General features: G+C 58.5%; 2 protein-coding genes across 4 annotated transcripts in view; one reads left to right on the top strand and one right to left on the bottom strand.

Moving 5' to 3' along the window:
- The window catches only part of ALX3 (ALX homeobox 3), a 13386-nt gene extending 871 nt beyond the window's left edge, over positions 1–12515 (top strand). The window contains exons 2-5 of the mRNA XM_027905734.1: positions 6930–7103; positions 10001–10302; positions 11388–11450; positions 12207–12515. Of these exons, the coding sequence (XP_027761535.1) occupies positions 6930–7103; positions 10001–10302; positions 11388–11450; positions 12207–12515 (848 nt within the window). The remainder of the gene's footprint in view (positions 1–6929; positions 7104–10000; positions 10303–11387; positions 11451–12206) is intronic.
- A 2058-nt stretch (positions 12516–14573) lies between these two features.
- The window catches only part of STRIP1 (striatin interacting protein 1), a 14682-nt gene continuing 13421 nt past the window's right edge, over positions 14574–15834 (bottom strand). For all 3 annotated transcript variants that reach the window (XM_027905748.1, XM_027905746.1, XM_027905747.1), the window contains exons 20-21: positions 15599–15803; positions 14574–14849 (exon numbers count right to left, since the gene is read on the bottom strand). In XM_027905748.1, the coding sequence (XP_027761549.1) occupies positions 14602–14849; positions 15599–15803 (453 nt within the window). In that variant the 3' untranslated portion in view covers positions 14574–14601. The remainder of the gene's footprint in view (positions 14850–15598; positions 15804–15834) is intronic.

Here is a 15834-nt window from a genome sequence, read left to right as displayed (position 1 = left end):
TTTTTCCCTCATGTTTCACCCCAGGAAAAAAAAAAAAAATCTGCCTTAATTTTTAGGGGCTGCAAGGAATTTATCCCAGAAATCCCAAGGCGATGCCATCCCCCCGCATCTCCCGGGGAGTGGCTCCCACCCCACCGCTTGTCACGGACTCTCCGGACAAAACTTTTCCTTTCCCCCACAATAAATTTCCCATTTACATTTTTAAGGGAAGAAAACGTTTTTGGTTTTTTTTTTTTTTCCGGTGTTTTTGCTGCCTCGCTGTCGGGAATGATTACTCCCAGATTTATGGGTACCTGGGAGCTCCGAAACTCGCCGGGATAATGACGCGGGGAGTCCTTGTCAGCCTCAGATCTGATTTATGGAGAGCGATTTCACCCTTCCCGGTGCGTATGATTTACTGGGAGCTGGAAGCTGCTCATTAAGGGATGGGATGAATAAACCCCCCCCCGGGGCATTGGGGAAAGAGTTTTGTGCTCGCAAATCCCACAGGGAATTCCTTGGGGGCAGCGCGATCAGGGCCCTCGCTCGGGTGATTTGGGATGGGCTCCCGGCATGGCTGGGCTGGGAATTGGGGAGGGATGGGGTTGGAATGAGCCCCCGGAGTGGGGGGAACGTCCTGGGATGCCCCCAGGCACGGTCTGGGTCCCTCTCCCTGTGCATTCCCAGTGGGAATGCCCCCATCGGGATGCAGAGCCCCTCCGATCCCAAACACTCCGGGAGAAGCTGGAGCCGCTCGGATTTGCTCCTTCCAGCGCTGATTCCTGGAAAGGTTCGGGTTTATTCCCGATCCCTGCCGGGATCAGGGAATTGTTTCAGCCCTTCCTGCACGGCCAGGAGCGACCCCCCCGCTCCTCCCGCCTCCCAAACCATCCCCTCCCTTTTCGCTTTTCTCCCCCCATTTCCCCCCATTTCCACCATTTTCCGGTCGTTTTCCAGAGGAAAACCAAACTCTGCCCGGGGTCACCCCGTGGAAACCCGGATCCAACAGGAGGCTCAGCCCAGCCCTGCACCAACCATGGGAATAATTAATTACCCCCCCAAATGAATAAATTTCTACCCCCACCCCCCCCCCCGGGAATTAATTCCCCCCAGCCAGGCAGTTGTGCATCCCACGGGAAGCATAAATCCGCAATAAAATCCAAATTAATCCGATTTACACCCGTTTTTTGTTTGTTTTTTTTTTTTTTTTTTCCAGCCGCTGTGGTAACCCAGGGCCGGATCCTGCTCCTGGTTGTGTCGCTCTTAAATCCAAAGTGATCTCATTTACTTTTTTTAAAGCAAATATTTGAGATTTACAACCCTCCAGTGCCACTCTAAAATAAGAAAACAAACTCTAACCCGTTCGAATCCGACCATTTCCCAGCAAAGAAAATATTGGAATAAACTCCTTTTACTCACAGATGGGATAAATCCCATATTTTCCCTCCGTCCCTTCCTGATTTTCCAGGCGCTATCGGATATTTTGGGAGTCAAAAAGACCCGTTTCGCTCCCAGTTACACAACTTTTTCTGGGATTAATGGCTCAAAAACACACCCAGCCCCAGCACCTCTCCCAAATCCCAACTCGCTGCCGCTTCCAGGCTTCCTTTCCACCCCTTTTTTTTTTTTAATCCCCTCTATAATACGTATTTTTGGAGCAGCTGGAAGGAAAACAAGCCTGAAATGGGCTCTTCCCAAAGCAGCCTGAAATTCCCCTGCACGGATCAAGCACAAATCTTCCTTTTTAAAAAAAAATAAAAAAGCAAAAAATCCGTCCCGGCATTCCAGGACGGCGAGGGGAGAAGGGATCCCGTGGAGCAATCCCGGTGTAAAATTGAGTCCACGAACCCGAATTCTCTCTCTGCTGGAATTCCCGGAGTGCGAGGACGGAGCCGGATCCTCCCTTTCGAGCAGCCCGAGGGAATTAAACAGATTTATTCCCGCAGCTCCTCAAAAACACCACTCCATTTATTTGTAAAAGCTTGGGATTTTTAATCCGGCGGCGACAAAAAAAAATAATAATAAAATATAAAAATAAATAAATAAATAAAAAAGTTTTCGCGTTGTTTTGAGCCGAACCAAAATAACGTCGATTTTTTTATCGTGATTTCCTCATTGCAAAGCAAAGGAAAAGTCCTGGAAATTCGAAGGAAAACTCCATGGGAATGCAGCGGGAAACAAAAGCGCCGGGACCGGGAGTTCCCGCCGGGATAAAATCCCGGCCCCGCCGTTTGATCCCTCCGTGGAATCAGCAATTCCCGGCCCCGGCTGGCACCGATCGAGGCTCCGGATCCAGAGCCGGGAATGGAAACGGGATCGTCGGGTTTTGAAACACTGAGAAAAAAAAAAAAAAAAAAAAAAATCGCTAAAAATGGAATTTGTGGGGAAATTCGCTGTTTTCATGGAAAAATCCCCCCGTTGGCAGCGCTGGGGGAAGGGGGGGGGGGGTCCGCCTGTTATCCCTCCTCGCTGCCCCTGGAAGTAGAAGCTGCAGAAATTTAATATATTTATACTGATTTAGGGATTTCTGCGATTATTTGCATGTGATTCCCACATGTTCATCCCCATCTCTCCGCCATCCAGGCGCAAAATTCCACGGTTTTTCGTGCCCCCCGTGCTGAAAACACGAGGTTTTATGGGAACAAACACGGCGTTTGTGGGCAAAATTATGATATATTTGCGTGGGATTAAATTATCAGTATGGCTAAAAATAAATACATAAATGGGGCCTGATGTTTCAATATGAAATAATAATTAAGCACGTATTTATATGAAAATATTAATGTGTGTATAGGGAATTAGAGAGTTTTGGAATGGTTTGGGCTGGAAGGGACCTTTACAGCTTCTTCACATTTCGGCTTTCCACTATCCCAGGTTGCTCCAACCTGGCCTTGAGCGTTTCCAGGGATAAAAAAGGTGTTAGAAAATAATATAACTTAATAAATAGAATGCAATTAATATTACCTAATTAATATAATGCAATCTAGCGTGTATAATATACCATAATTAATATAGTGTATTTAATAATACATTATCTGTCTATATATATTATATATATTATATATAAATAATATATATTATATAAAATATATAATATAATAATACATAAAATGTTAATATATTGTATTATGTATTCAATATTAATTCAATAATGTAATCTTAATATTTAAATTGTATCTAAATGGCAGCTCTAAATCCACAGACGTGCCTGTGAGACACGAGTGTGACCGGGGAACCCACGTGGGGGGATATTCGTGTTTGTGCTTTTGCTCTGGTGGGATAAACCTGGGGTTGTGACCGACCAAAAAAAAATAGATGTCAATTGTGTATATAAATATCTGTTTTTATGGAAAGCATATATTTTATATAAATGTTTATTTTATGTAGATTTTATACAAATGCATGGACTTTTATATATAAAAGGCACATTTTATCTAAAAATAACGAACTTACAAATACATATTTTTCCACGGACATCTGTTTCCTACAAATAAACAAACAGGCATTGAAATGGCTTCATTATTTCCCCTTTATTATTGAAATACTTATTATTTCGAGTCTGTTTTCCTGCCACCAAGGCGCCCATTCCTGAGCAAAATGAAACTGCAGCTGGGGCTGGAGCTCCGGGAGGAGCTGGACGTTGGGAATGAGAGGATTTTCTGGGATATTTGGGACGTGCAGAGGGACAAAGTCTGTGGATGGACCGGGAAGAACCCCCCGGGCGTCCCCAAAAGGTTCACCCACGGAGGCCTCTGTGAGCTGTCCCGGCTCCTTTTGTGTCCCCAGGCGGAGAAGAGCCAGGAATTCTTTTCCCTGGGATAGAGGGGCAGAGCTGGAGAACATCCCCCTGTCCCTTGGGCCGGGAACTCCCGACACCAGGAATGCCGCAGGATGGAGGCCCCAAATGCCACCAGGACTGTCCCTTGTCCCTTGGAGCTCACGTGGAGCTGAGATGTCCCCCCTGCTCCCCAGAGGAACCCACAGCTTTTCCCCCGCTGGCTTCCAGGGCCGGGATTTCTTCCCAAAGCTGTTAAAAATCCTTTAAAAAAAATAATAACTAAAATAATAAACCCCTCCCTCCAGGAGGGAAAGCCCAGGGGGTGGAATCAGACCCGGATGACGATGCTGGTGGTCACCTCCATCTCCCAACTCCGGGGCTGGGAGGGAAAGCACATCCCTAGGGAAGGAGAAGCCCATTCCCTGCTCGTCAGGCACTGCTCCAGCCCCTCTCCAGCATTCCCAAGGCTCTGGATCGCGCTGGGAAAGCCTCAGGGGGTGTTCCTACAAACCCCAGAGCTCTGCCATCCTGCAGAGCTCCAGGGCACCCCGTGATCCCAACGGAGGAGCTGCAGCTCCAGTCGGGGAAAAAAATCAATGGGATGTAAAGAGAGAGAAAAAAAAATTCCTCCTCTCAACAAGAAGAGAGAAACCGAAAGCAGGAAGAGTTTTCCCTCAGAGGATCCCTCTGGAGTCCTCCCGCTGCACTTGGTGGCTCTGCTGACGCCGCCTTTAATTGGATTTGGTGGTAAATCCAATTAAAACTGGGCCACAAAAGGTCATTTCGATCCAAGAGCCGACCCAGCAGCTCTTCCTCATCCCAGCAGCTGGAGGTGTCGGAGTGGGGCACTGGGATGTTGGGAGAAGTTTCCCTGGAAGGTTTTCGGCCAAGGACAGGGTGGGGGATCATCCTGAGCCCAAAAATAAGCTGGTCCATGGTAAATGAGCTCCAGGAGCCCCACGGGGGCCTCCCTGCCCTGGTCAGTCTCATCCTGGCACCCACCTGTCAGCCTTGTCCCTGGTCCCAAAGCACCCAACACATCCACCCCCAAACCCAGGAGGATGAGATTCCCAAACCCAGGAGGATGAGACCCCCTGGCCTGGCTCCACACACAGGAAATCCCAGAGCAGAGGGTTGGTGGCAGGTCCAGAAGATTCCTGGAATCCTGCCCGGTGAAGGGACCAAATTCCTCGGCAGCTCCAGGAACCAACATCAACATCCCCCCCTAAAATCTCACCAACCTCACTCTGCCTTCAGCTCCAAACTCCCCCAAACCCCACCTGCCTCAGGTCTCTCCACCTGCCCAGGAGGATCCCAGGGATCCCTTTCCAAAGCCTGTCCCGCTCCCCAGCCCTGCCCCAGGTAGAGAGACTCATCCTGCTCCAAAATCCCCTCGAACACCGGTGACAAACCCAGGAGTTAAAGCTGAGCAGCCTTTCCAGGAGTTGTGTTTCAGGATGTTTAATGACCTGTGCCGTGCCAGAGGCCTCCCAGCCCTAATTTAACCAGTTTCCAGCACACAGGGAGCTGAGGGCGGTGGAAAACCGGACAAGTCCTGGCAGCTCCAGCTGGGGAATTTCCACCATCAGGGAATGCCCAGGGTGGGCGAGGAGGGGGCACTGCCCTCTCAGATCCCCCTTCCGTGCAAAACCAGCCCCTCAAAGGCCTCCAAAAGAATAACTTGGAGCAACCGGCCAGGATTTGTCTCTCCCTGAGCAGGGGCTGGAAAATCCAGCTGGGATTTACACCCCAAATCCATCTCTCCTGCTGCTCCACCAATTTCCCCCACACTCCCAAACACCACACCAGCCCAGGCAGAGGGGCTGACATTATATTTATGCCATGAACTCTTTGAAATGGGATTGTCTCATCATTCCAGGGTTGGTTTTTTTTTTTTTCCCGGTGCCTGGATAAAGGTCCTGCCCCGGCAGCACCAACACCAATAAAAGTGATAACGTTATTTATGGCGGGTGTTATCCCAACACGCATCTGGGATCTGCTGGCTCCTTCCCCGCCTCCTTTGGCTGCTCCCACCCAGCTCATCCCCTGCCCTGCAGCCCCCCAGACCTGCAGGGCGGTTTTTCCCTGGAGCTGGAGCCGGGAATGACGCCCAAGGAGCAGCGAAAATTGCTGTGCCCGGGGGAAAAACGGCAAAGGGAGGGTAAAACTTCACCCCCCCGGGCCAAGATTTCTGCTCAGTTCTCCCGGCCCTTTGTTAATCCCCTCTCCGAGGCTTTGAATGCCAAATCTGCCCCCTTTGTTGTGTGCAAAAACTCCCCCCAAAACTGGATCCCCTCACCCCAAACAAGGCAAACCTCCAGTCCTGGGGAGCAGAGGAGTAAAAATGGGGAGGGGGAAAAGTCCTGGTGAGCTCTGACCTGCTCTGTCCCCACTGCCAAAGCCAAAGTCAGGATCCTGGGATGAAGGGATCCAAATCCTGGGGCGTGGGAGCAACGGCAGGGACGTGTGGGAAGCAGGATGGGACCTCCTCGGTGTTTGGAGCAACGACCACCCAGCCCAGCAGCGCCCAGCTCCTGCTGCAAGGGCTGCTGTGTCCCAGGATCACCGTCATCCCTGGATCCCGTGTCCCAGCGGGGTGATTTTGCCTGGATTCCTTGCCCGGGGTCACCACCATCCCTCAATCCCGTATTCCAGATCTGGATTCCATGTCCCGGGTTCACAATCATCCCTGAACCAACTCCTCCCGTAGACCTTGGGAAGGGGAAAATAATCCAGAGGACGTTGGAAGAATGGAAGTTTGTCCCCGTGGCTGGGATTTCTCGCAGCTCTCAGCGGACAGGGATGGAGTTTTAAGTCAAGGAAGGGCCTTGGGCACTTCCTGTGGCTTGGAGACACCGGGAGCACTGGGAGGGGGGAGCGGAGCTCCTCCCGCGACCACTGCCCCGAGGATGGAGGGTCTGACCCACTCGGGAAAGAGCCCCCGGGGGGGGGTGGGGTGGATTTGGGATTAGAGGGTTAACGAAGCGTTTGGGACGACGCACGTGACTGTGGAGTGGGGGGTGCGGTGGGTGGGGGTGTCCGGGCTGGGGGGGCTGCCGGGCGATCCCTCCCTCCCTCTCCCCCCCCCCAAAAACGTCCCCCTCCTCCCGGTCCCTCGCACAAAATCCGCTCCCGCCGCCCATCCCCGGCCCCTCCAACCTGCGCCATGGAGGCTCCGGGCTGCCCGGCCTTCCCCCCGCCTCGCCGGCCCGGGGGTCCCCCGGGGGTCCCGCGGCCTCCCACCGCCTTCGCCCTGGGCCCACCGGGCCCCCCTCGGCGGCCGCCGCCGCTCAGCCCCCGCCCCGCCCGCTGCCCGCCGGCCCGGGCTCAGCCCCGGTACCCGGGGGTCTCCAGCTCGTGCCCCCCCGCCGTGGCCGCCCATGGGAAGCCCCCGTACCCACCCGGGGTACCCGCAGGTACCGGGGGAGCGCCGGGTGATGGGGGGGGAGGGCGCGGCGGCCGAGCCCCTCCCGACCCCTTCTGCTTCTCTTCGCCCCTCTCTGCCCCCGCCCGCGGGCTCTGCCGGGACCCCCCCGCCCCCCCCGAGGGTCCCATCGCCCACCTTCTCCCCCACGGCTTCAGCGAGGCGGTCGCTGTCGCGATATGGCCCCGTCGGGGACCGCCAGGGCATTCCCCCGACGGGAACCGGAGCCGGTAAAGGTCGCGCCGGTGCCACCGAGTGTCGGCGACCGGGACTGTGTCACGACAGAGAGCGGGGGGTCCGGGATGGTTCCCGTTCTGCAGAAAGGAGGGGGGAAGAGGCGGCGGGACAGACCCGGCCCCGCTGCGACGGCAGGACCGGCCCGGGCGGGGAGCGGCGGAGACAGAGCCCCTTACCGGGGTCGGTGCCCGTTGCTGGGGACAGAGAACGGCCCCGTTCCCCGGAGGAGGCCGGAAAGTCGCGCCCGGCCGCCCCTTCCCTTCCGCGGGACGCCCCGGGCAGGACCGGTGGCAGCAGCCGGGGGGGCTCCGGGATCGGGGGGGAGGGCCGGACAGCGGGGCTGGAAGAGCACTGAGGTCCCCGGGTCCGGGACTCCAACGCTCCCGGTTCCCCGGGGCTCCAACAATCCCAGTTTCCCGGTGTCCGCTATCCCGGGGCTCCCCCCCGGTACCCGACTCCAGAGCTCCCGGTGCCCCTCGGCTCGGGGTTCCTGGAGCTCCGCTCCCCTCTCCAGGCTCGGGCAGGACCAGGTTCATCCCCGATGCTCTTCCCGCACCGTCCCGGCCGGGCCCGTCGGGGGCTCCTCGGAGAACCCCCCGCTCCTTTTATCCCCCGTTTCGCTTTAATATGAGAAGCAAAAGGCAGCGACGCGGGGGGAAATGGGAACCAAGTGGGACCCAGCAAAGGCCCCTTCCCTTCATGGGGAACAGGTAGAGAACACCCCGGGAACAGCGGGTTGGCGATACCGGGACGATCCCGCAGCACTTACCTGCTGCCGTTCCGGGGAGCCCTTTCCGCGCCTCCATCCCTTCGCTAATGATCCCTGCTAGCTCTCCTTTCCCCTCCCGTTATCCCAGGAATTGTGCAGCTGTTCCCCAGCTGCCCCTTCCCCCAGCGCCGCCGAATCTTTCGGGGGGTGTCGGTTTAGGAAGGAGATGGGAGGGGGAATATCTCTGCCTTCCCTTTTCCCCATCTTTTGTCCCCCCTGTCTCGGTGTTGATTGAGCTGCGTGCCTGGATCCCGATCCTCCCTGCCTTTTCCTTCTTTCTGGGCATTTATTTAGTTGTCCCCGATGCCAAAACCCGCTCGGAAATGCTCCACGCTGCCTTTGGAAAGGGGGGGAAAACAACCCAAACTCGGTGCTTTGTGCAGCGCGCGTTTATTTTGGTCGCATTTCCCCTGATTTTGGTGATACTCGGGGGGGTTTTACCTTCGCTCTGCTCTTTGGTGGGGCTTGTTTTTTATCACTAAAACCCCCCGGCCGAGCCTTTCGGAGGCCAAAATGGGGAGGTAAAGGGAATTTGGCCTCATCCCTTCGCCGTTATCCGCGACCAGGCACGGGGACAGGTCGGTACCGGGAGGGGGGGCGGGAAGGGACGGGGAACAACCGTCCCACCAAACCTCCCCTCAGATTCCATTTACCCATTAATCCAAAGCAGCTGCACCCGGGCTCGGCTGCGCCGTAACCCCCAAATTGCCTTAATTAGGAAACAACCAAAAATCAAAACCGAAAGGCCGGAAAAGGCCGCGGAGGGGGCTGGTTCGGGGGGTGCGGGGGTTGGTTTAGGGAGTTCGGGGGGCTGGTTTGGGGGGTTCAGGGGGTGGTTTGGGGGGTGCAGAGGCTCGTTTGGGGGGGTTGGGGACCCCATTCCCCCCGCTCCTTTGGGACGTTGGTTAAAGGGCTGGGAAGGAGGATCCATTCCAAAGGGGGCATTCCCCTGATCCTGCCCCTCCGAGGGGGCCAGTGATCCGCTCCCCCAGAAACCCCAAATCCCTGCAGCTCCCGGTTGGGATGCGATCGGGGCAAACCCCGCATTTTTAGGTTTTCTCCTTCCCCGTGTCCCCTCGGCTGCTGGGGGACCCCAAAGCATTCCCCCCATCCCCTAATTCCCTCCTCAGCTCCCCCTTTCCCGGCTCGGCTCCTCGGGATCTCAACAGCCCCCCCGGAGCCGCCGAGCTCTGTGTGTGTCCCCACGTGGGGACAAACAACCCTCGCGGGGGGACAGGGGCGACCCCCGAACCTTGATCCCTTCCCACCCACCCGCACAGAGGCGCAGCAGCACAGAGGGGAAGGGGAGAACCCCCAAATTTCCTGCCCTCATCCCAGGGGGAGTTCTTCTCCAGGAAAACAAACAAACAAACAAACAAAAAGAGGGGTGTTGTGTTTTTTACACCTTTCCAAGAGTTTTCGGGGGGCTCGATACCCCCAGAGCTGGGAGGTCCTTCGGTTCTGCCCTGGAGGGGAAGGGAGCGGGAGGAGAGGGACGAGCAGAGGAACCGGGAGAGGAACGGGGGGGATTTAAGCCCCGTCTGCAAGACAACCCGGTGTCCATCTTCTCCGCCCCCATCCCAACACCCCCCAGTGGGTCCCCGAACCCCCGCTGCTCCATCCAGGCTTTTCCCACCCCCTCGGGGGGCTTTTCCTGCCCTCATCTCCCACGCCTCGAGCGGGATTTTGCCCTCCCCGCTGATGGATTTGCCCCGCTGCGTGTCCTTCCTCTCGGAGCCGTTTCCCAATCCCTTGGGATGAGGGCTGGGATGGGGCTGTGTCCTCACTGACACCCTCTGTGCCTCCCCCCCAGGTGAGAAGGGCTGCAAAAGTGGCTTCCAGACGCTTCCCGGAGCCTGCCGGGCCCCCCACAGAGCCCCGGGGGATTTGGGGTGCCCGCTGGCAGCACCCCTGGGTGCCCTGCGGGACCGCGGGGTCCCCGAGCTCCCCGAGCCCCTGGGCAAGAGCAAGAGCAAGAAGCGGAGGAACAGGACGACCTTCAGCACGTTCCAGCTGGAGGAGCTGGAGAAGGTTTTCCAGAAGACGCATTATCCCGACGTCTACGCGCGGGAGCAGCTGGCGATGCGGACGGACCTGACGGAGGCGAGGGTGCAGGTGAGGAACGGACCTCTGGCTCCAGAGGGCTGGGAATGGACACCCAGGCAGGGCTAGGAGGTGTTTTTCCCCTCCTCCATGCCGAGGTGGAAGCTGGTTTTCCCAGGATTACTCTAAATCCCAGATGGGGATTCTTGTTCAGTGTGCCCGTCACCCACCGCTGGGATGTGGGCGCTAGTTGCCTCTAAAACTCTGCCCCTTTTCCCCTCTCTCCAGTACCCCAGGGGTGGGAAGAAGCCAAAATTTGGGAGGTCGCTGCCAACCTGCATCCCTCCCCCCGCCTGAATCCGTCATTCCCAGCCCAGGAGGGATCCCGGGAGCTCGGCACGGGCGGGGCTGGGGGTGCCACATCCTGGGATGTGGCGCAGGATGAGCCCGACCCTTATCCCGCGCTCCATCGGCATCGCACCCCCCGGGAGCTGCTTCCAGAAGTGTCTCCAGGGGGAAATTGTGACTCCAGGTGGGAAGAGGAGTCTGGAGGAGGCACCCAGAAGGGAGGGAATGAAGGCAGGGAGTTCCCACGGGGAGCTGGAACTGCCCTTCCCAGGGGTGGGAGCGGGGACAAGGCTCAGGATGTGCCCCCCGGAGTCTGAACCCACCCAGCGCCCACCCAGCGGGGCCTGGATTTGGGGTGGATTTGGAGGAAATCACCTGTAACCACGGGAGCCCCGAGCCAGGTATCCCGATCTCCTCCTTCCTCCTCCCCGGGAGACGCCGCTGGAGCCGCTCCCACCCCAGGGAGCACCAGAGATCCCCCCACCCCAGTACAGAGGGACACCAGGACCCCAAAACCGCCTCGTCCTGCAGCAAAATGTGGTGTAAACGAGGCTCCGAAGCGCCAGGGAGGGGAAAGAGCCACTCACGGAGCGGGGCTGATGGTTTTCCAGGCGGGATAAGAGCCGTTCCCGCTGTCTGGAGCGGAAAAGGCACGGGCAGGGTCCCTGCGCTCAGCTCGGCTCTCCGGGAGGAGCTGGCACCGCGTCCAGGCATTTTCCATGCGGGAAGGAGGGTGGATCTCGGGCAGAGAGGCTGAGGGGAGCGGGGGGAGGGTCCCCATTCCTCAGCAACCCCCCCTCCATCCCCAGGTCTGGTTCCAGAACCGTCGGGCCAAGTGGCGGAAACGGGAACGTTACGGGAAAATGCAGGAGGTGAGAGATGTTCCCCCATTTCCCGGGGGAGGGGGCTCGTCCCACCCAACCGGGGGTGTCCCGCATCGCCCAGTCCCGCCCTTTCTCCCCCACCAACCCCGCGGTTCCCCCCACCCTCGGGAAAAGGATGGCTCTGGATGGAAAAGAGGGAAAAGAGCATTTTTTTCCACACGCAGGAAAGAAGCTGCTCTGTGTCCCACTCCATCTCCCGTGGGGTTGTGCCCTTTCGGGGCAGGTTTTGGGGTGTCCCCCCCTCTTAAGAGCCCCATCAGTGCTTCCTGACCCCTCCCCCCCCTCTCTCTTTTCTACAGAACTGCCCTCCCCAAATATGGAAAAGCATAAAAATAACTGAGGGGGATCCCAGGGGGAATATGGGGGATCCAAGGGGGTTTGGGGGGATCTGAGGGGGGAGTGAGAGGGATCCGAGGGGGGTGGGAATGAGGAGGATCCAAAGGGGGAATTGAGTGGGATCCGAAGGGGGAATGAGGGAGGCCCAAGGCGGGATAAGAGGGATCCCAAGGGCGGATTAGGGGGATCCAAGGGGGAGGGGGGATGTCAGAGGGAGTGAGTGGGATGTGAAGGAGAATCTAAGGGCGATTCAAGACGGAACGAGGGGGATCTGAGGGGAGAGGAGAGGTGTCATACCCACCCTCACCTCCCTTTGCCCCCCCCCCCCCCCCCTTTCCCCCCCCCCCCCCCGCAGTTTCGCTTTGGGCTTGTTTTTTAATTATTATTATTTATTTTGGTTTTTTTCAGCTGCAGAACAACCTGTGGCCGAGCCCTGGGAGCCCCCCGGGGCTCCTGCCCGCCGAGCCCCTGCCGTCCCCCTGCCTGTCCCCGTATCCCCCCGCCCACGGCAACGGCTTCGTGGCCCTTCCCGCCTCCCCCGGAGCCCCCCCCGCCATCAGCGGCCTCTACTCCCTGCACGGGCTGCCCCCCCCGGGCCTGGCCCCCCACCCCTTCGAGCCCCCCACCCCCCAGCACGACTACAAAGCGCCCCCGCTGCTGCCGCTGAGGATGAAGAGCAAGGAGGGGGCCGGGAACCTGCTGGGCTGGGCCACCTGATCCTCCTCCCCCCCATCCCCGGCACCAGGATTTGGGAGCGGGGTGGTGGGATCACCTCCCCCCCTACACACACACACACACACACACACATCCCGATCTCCAGGATCTCCAGTTTTCCTGAATCCAGCGCGACGCTGCTGCTCTGGGGAGGCTAAAGGGGGGCTGTGGGGAGAGAAGAGGGTCACACCCCCTCCCACCACCTCCCGGCGTGGCACTGGCAGCTCAGGACCCCAAAAGCGGCTCCCTGAGCCCCTCCAAGCACCTTTGATGGAGGGGGTTTGATGGAGATTCCCGGTGGTTTGCAGCCCCCATGCCCTGGCAGGGGACACAGGGTGTTTTGGGGGCTCCTCTGCCCTCCCCAGCTGGAATTTGGCTGCTCACACCCCCCTCCCAGCGCAACCAGCACTGGCAGAAATTGGGCTCTTCGGCTTCTTCCACTCCCAGTCCCATACTGGGAAGGCCCCCCCTGCACTGGGACAGTTACTGGTGATCATGGGGGGGTTACTGGGGGCAGAGCTGTGTTCAAGGAGCCCCCAAAGCCCCCCCTCCCCAGTCCTTTCTGCTCCCCTTTTAGGGGGGGAAATAAGACCCCAGGACAAGCCCTGGCACAGCCCCAGTTCTGGAGCACTTGGAGCCCCCTGGGATGGGCAATAAATCCATGGGGTGGGGGCTGAGGGGGTAAAGATTCCCAAATTGAAGCCTGTTTCCCTTGGGAGGGGGGTCACCTGTCACCCCTTGGAGGGATGAGGTGGGGAGGTGCTTTAATCCCCCCAGGTGGGACTCACCCCCCACCTCAAGTGGAGTGTTGGGGGCACAACTGGTCGATCTGGGGGGGTGGGGGTCCCCATTTTGGGGGGGGTCTGAGTGGTGGTGCCTGTATGGCCAGTCCTGGGGGGGAAAGGGGGGGGGTCACCTCATTGCATCCAACTCGTTTCATCTTTTCTGGGGGTCCTGGGGGGAGTCACCCCAAGTCCTTCCAAGAGCCAAAAACGCCCCCCAAAACTGTGATGTCTCCCTGTCCCATCCTGACTGGGGGAGGGGGGGGACACACACCCCGGTGGGGCACCTGAAACCCCTCCTGGGGAGGCACCAAACCTGCTGCTCCAGCCCAGTCTGGGCCAATCCCCAGGGTTTTCAGCCCAAACCTGGTACAGCTTGGTGCCCCCCCCTCCACATCTCACCCCCCTGTCCTGGCAGGGGGGATTTGGTTCTTCATTTCTTAGCAATAAAACACATTTTTAATAACTTATTTACGGCTCTGGCACTGCTTACGAAGTCCAGCGGGGGTGGGGAGGGAGATTCCCACCTGGATCTGGGGTGGGCTCTGGGAATGGGGTTTGTTGTGTCCATGGGGGCTGGATTCACTCCTGGAGCTCCACAGCCTCAGCCCTGAGCTTGTCCCACAAGGAGGGGGAACATTAAACCTTCTGGGGACGGCTCAGGACCCCTGTGGGTCGGGAAGGGTGACAGGGAGGAGATGAGGACCCCCCCTCCCAGCTCGGGGTGGGGGGCACAGACAGAGCCTGGGCACACTCAGGGCAGAGGTATCACCAAATATATATAATTTATATACAGCTCATCCTCCCCCCGGGGGTGAGGGGACACCCCCCCAGCCCCTCGAGCCCCCCAGCAGGGGCTGGGCAGGGCCAGCCTGTTGTCCCACCCAAGGGACCCCCTCCCACACTGCCACCTGCCCCCCTTTTTTTTGGGATGGAGGGGGCACTGGGGAGGGGCAGGTGCCCCTCACAGCAACCTCAGGGTGGGGGGCACAAACCTGGGGGGGGGTGGTAAATCCACCCAGTGGTGGGCACATCCCACCCAGGGCTGGAGAGATCCCAGGTGGAGGGCACATCCCTGGATCTACAGACCCCCCCCCCACCCACCGGGAACCCCCCCAGGGCAAGCCCCCCCCCTCAGCTCTGGGATGAGCTGGAACGGGGCACAAAGGCAGGATGGCACCTCAGCAAGGACCCCCCCCAGCCCCACCCTGTTCCCAAACCACCCCCCCATCACCAAAACCTCCAGACACACCCGCCCTGCAGAGCTGCCCCATCCCCACCCCCTGTGTGTGTGTGTGTTTGTCCCGTCACTGCAGCAGCTCCTCCCAGGAGATGGGCCTGGAGAACACCTCCCTCTCCAGCCACAGGTCATAGTTGACCTGGAAGTCCTCGGGCAGGTCGACCCTCTGGCCCAGCACGCTCTGCAGGCAGTTGTCCACCGGCAGGAACTCGGGGTTGCCGTGGCCGCGGTCGTAGCGCCGCGAGTTGAAGCGCTCGATGCTGGCGCGCAGGGCGCACTCCTCGGCCTGGAAGTCCCAGGGACGGGCGTCCAGGTCTGGGCAGGAGAGAGAGCAAACAGCTCAGGGCACAGGGAAAAGGGGCTGTAGGTCCTGGCAAGGGTGGGAGCGGCAGCTCCAGAGCATCTCCAACAGGAGGTGCTGCTGGTTCAGACCCCTGGGGCCAAAAACGAGTCCCAGAAAACCGCAGTGTCCCCTCCTGACAAATCCTCCCCTCCTGACAAATCCTCCCCTCCCAAATCCTGACAGGGCCATGGGGGGTACTGAACCTGCTGTTCCAGCCCGATTTAGGGTACAAGCCAAGGTTTTCAGCCTAAGGGACCTGGCACAGCCCTTGAGCCCTGCAAAGCCTCCACCCGGAATCCCTCCTGCATCCCAGACCTCTGGAATGGGTTTGGCTCAGCTGGATTGGGTTTGGCTCGGCTGGGCTGGGTCTGACTGAGCTGGGAAGCGGTAGAAAGGGCTGGGAAAGAGCTGGGAAGGGCTGGGAATGGCTGGGAAAGAACCAGAACAGCTGGGAAGAGCTGGGAAAGAACTGGGAAGAGCAGCTTGGTGGGCACCTGGTCAAGGTCAACTGGTCAAGGTCAGCCAGCCAAGGTCACCCCACCCCACGGGCAAGAGCCCCCGGAGCGGGAACGTATCAGGAATGCCATGGGAATGCCGTGGGAATGCCGTGGGAATGCCTGGGAATGCCATGGGAATGCCTGGGAATGCCGTGGGAATGCCGTGGGAATGCCTGGGAATGCCATGGGAATGCCGTGGGATGCTGTGGGGTGCCAGGATGTACCGTTGCCGTAGGCCCAGTCGTCGTTGAGGCGGTGCCGGACCTTCTGGTAGATGGCTGACATGGTCTTCATGTTGCTCTTCCTCCACTGGCGCCCCAGGTACTTGGTCTGCACCTTGAGCAGCTTGAGCACGTAGAGCTGCAGCATGGCCTGCTTCACCTTCAGCGCCCGCTTCAGGATCGGAGCCGACTTGAACACCACCAGCATCTGCCATGGGACACGGGGGGTGGGGGGGGAA

This window comes from Empidonax traillii, unplaced genomic scaffold (genome assembly GCF_003031625.1).
Source record: "Empidonax traillii isolate 1590-97213 ecotype Southwest subspecies unplaced genomic scaffold, ASM303162v1 scaffold1199:size164099, whole genome shotgun sequence".
Lineage (NCBI taxonomy): Eukaryota > Metazoa > Chordata > Aves > Passeriformes > Tyrannidae > Empidonax > Empidonax traillii.
The sequence above is the reverse complement of the archived record's forward strand: the minus strand, read 5'-3'. Positions and strand labels throughout refer to the sequence as shown.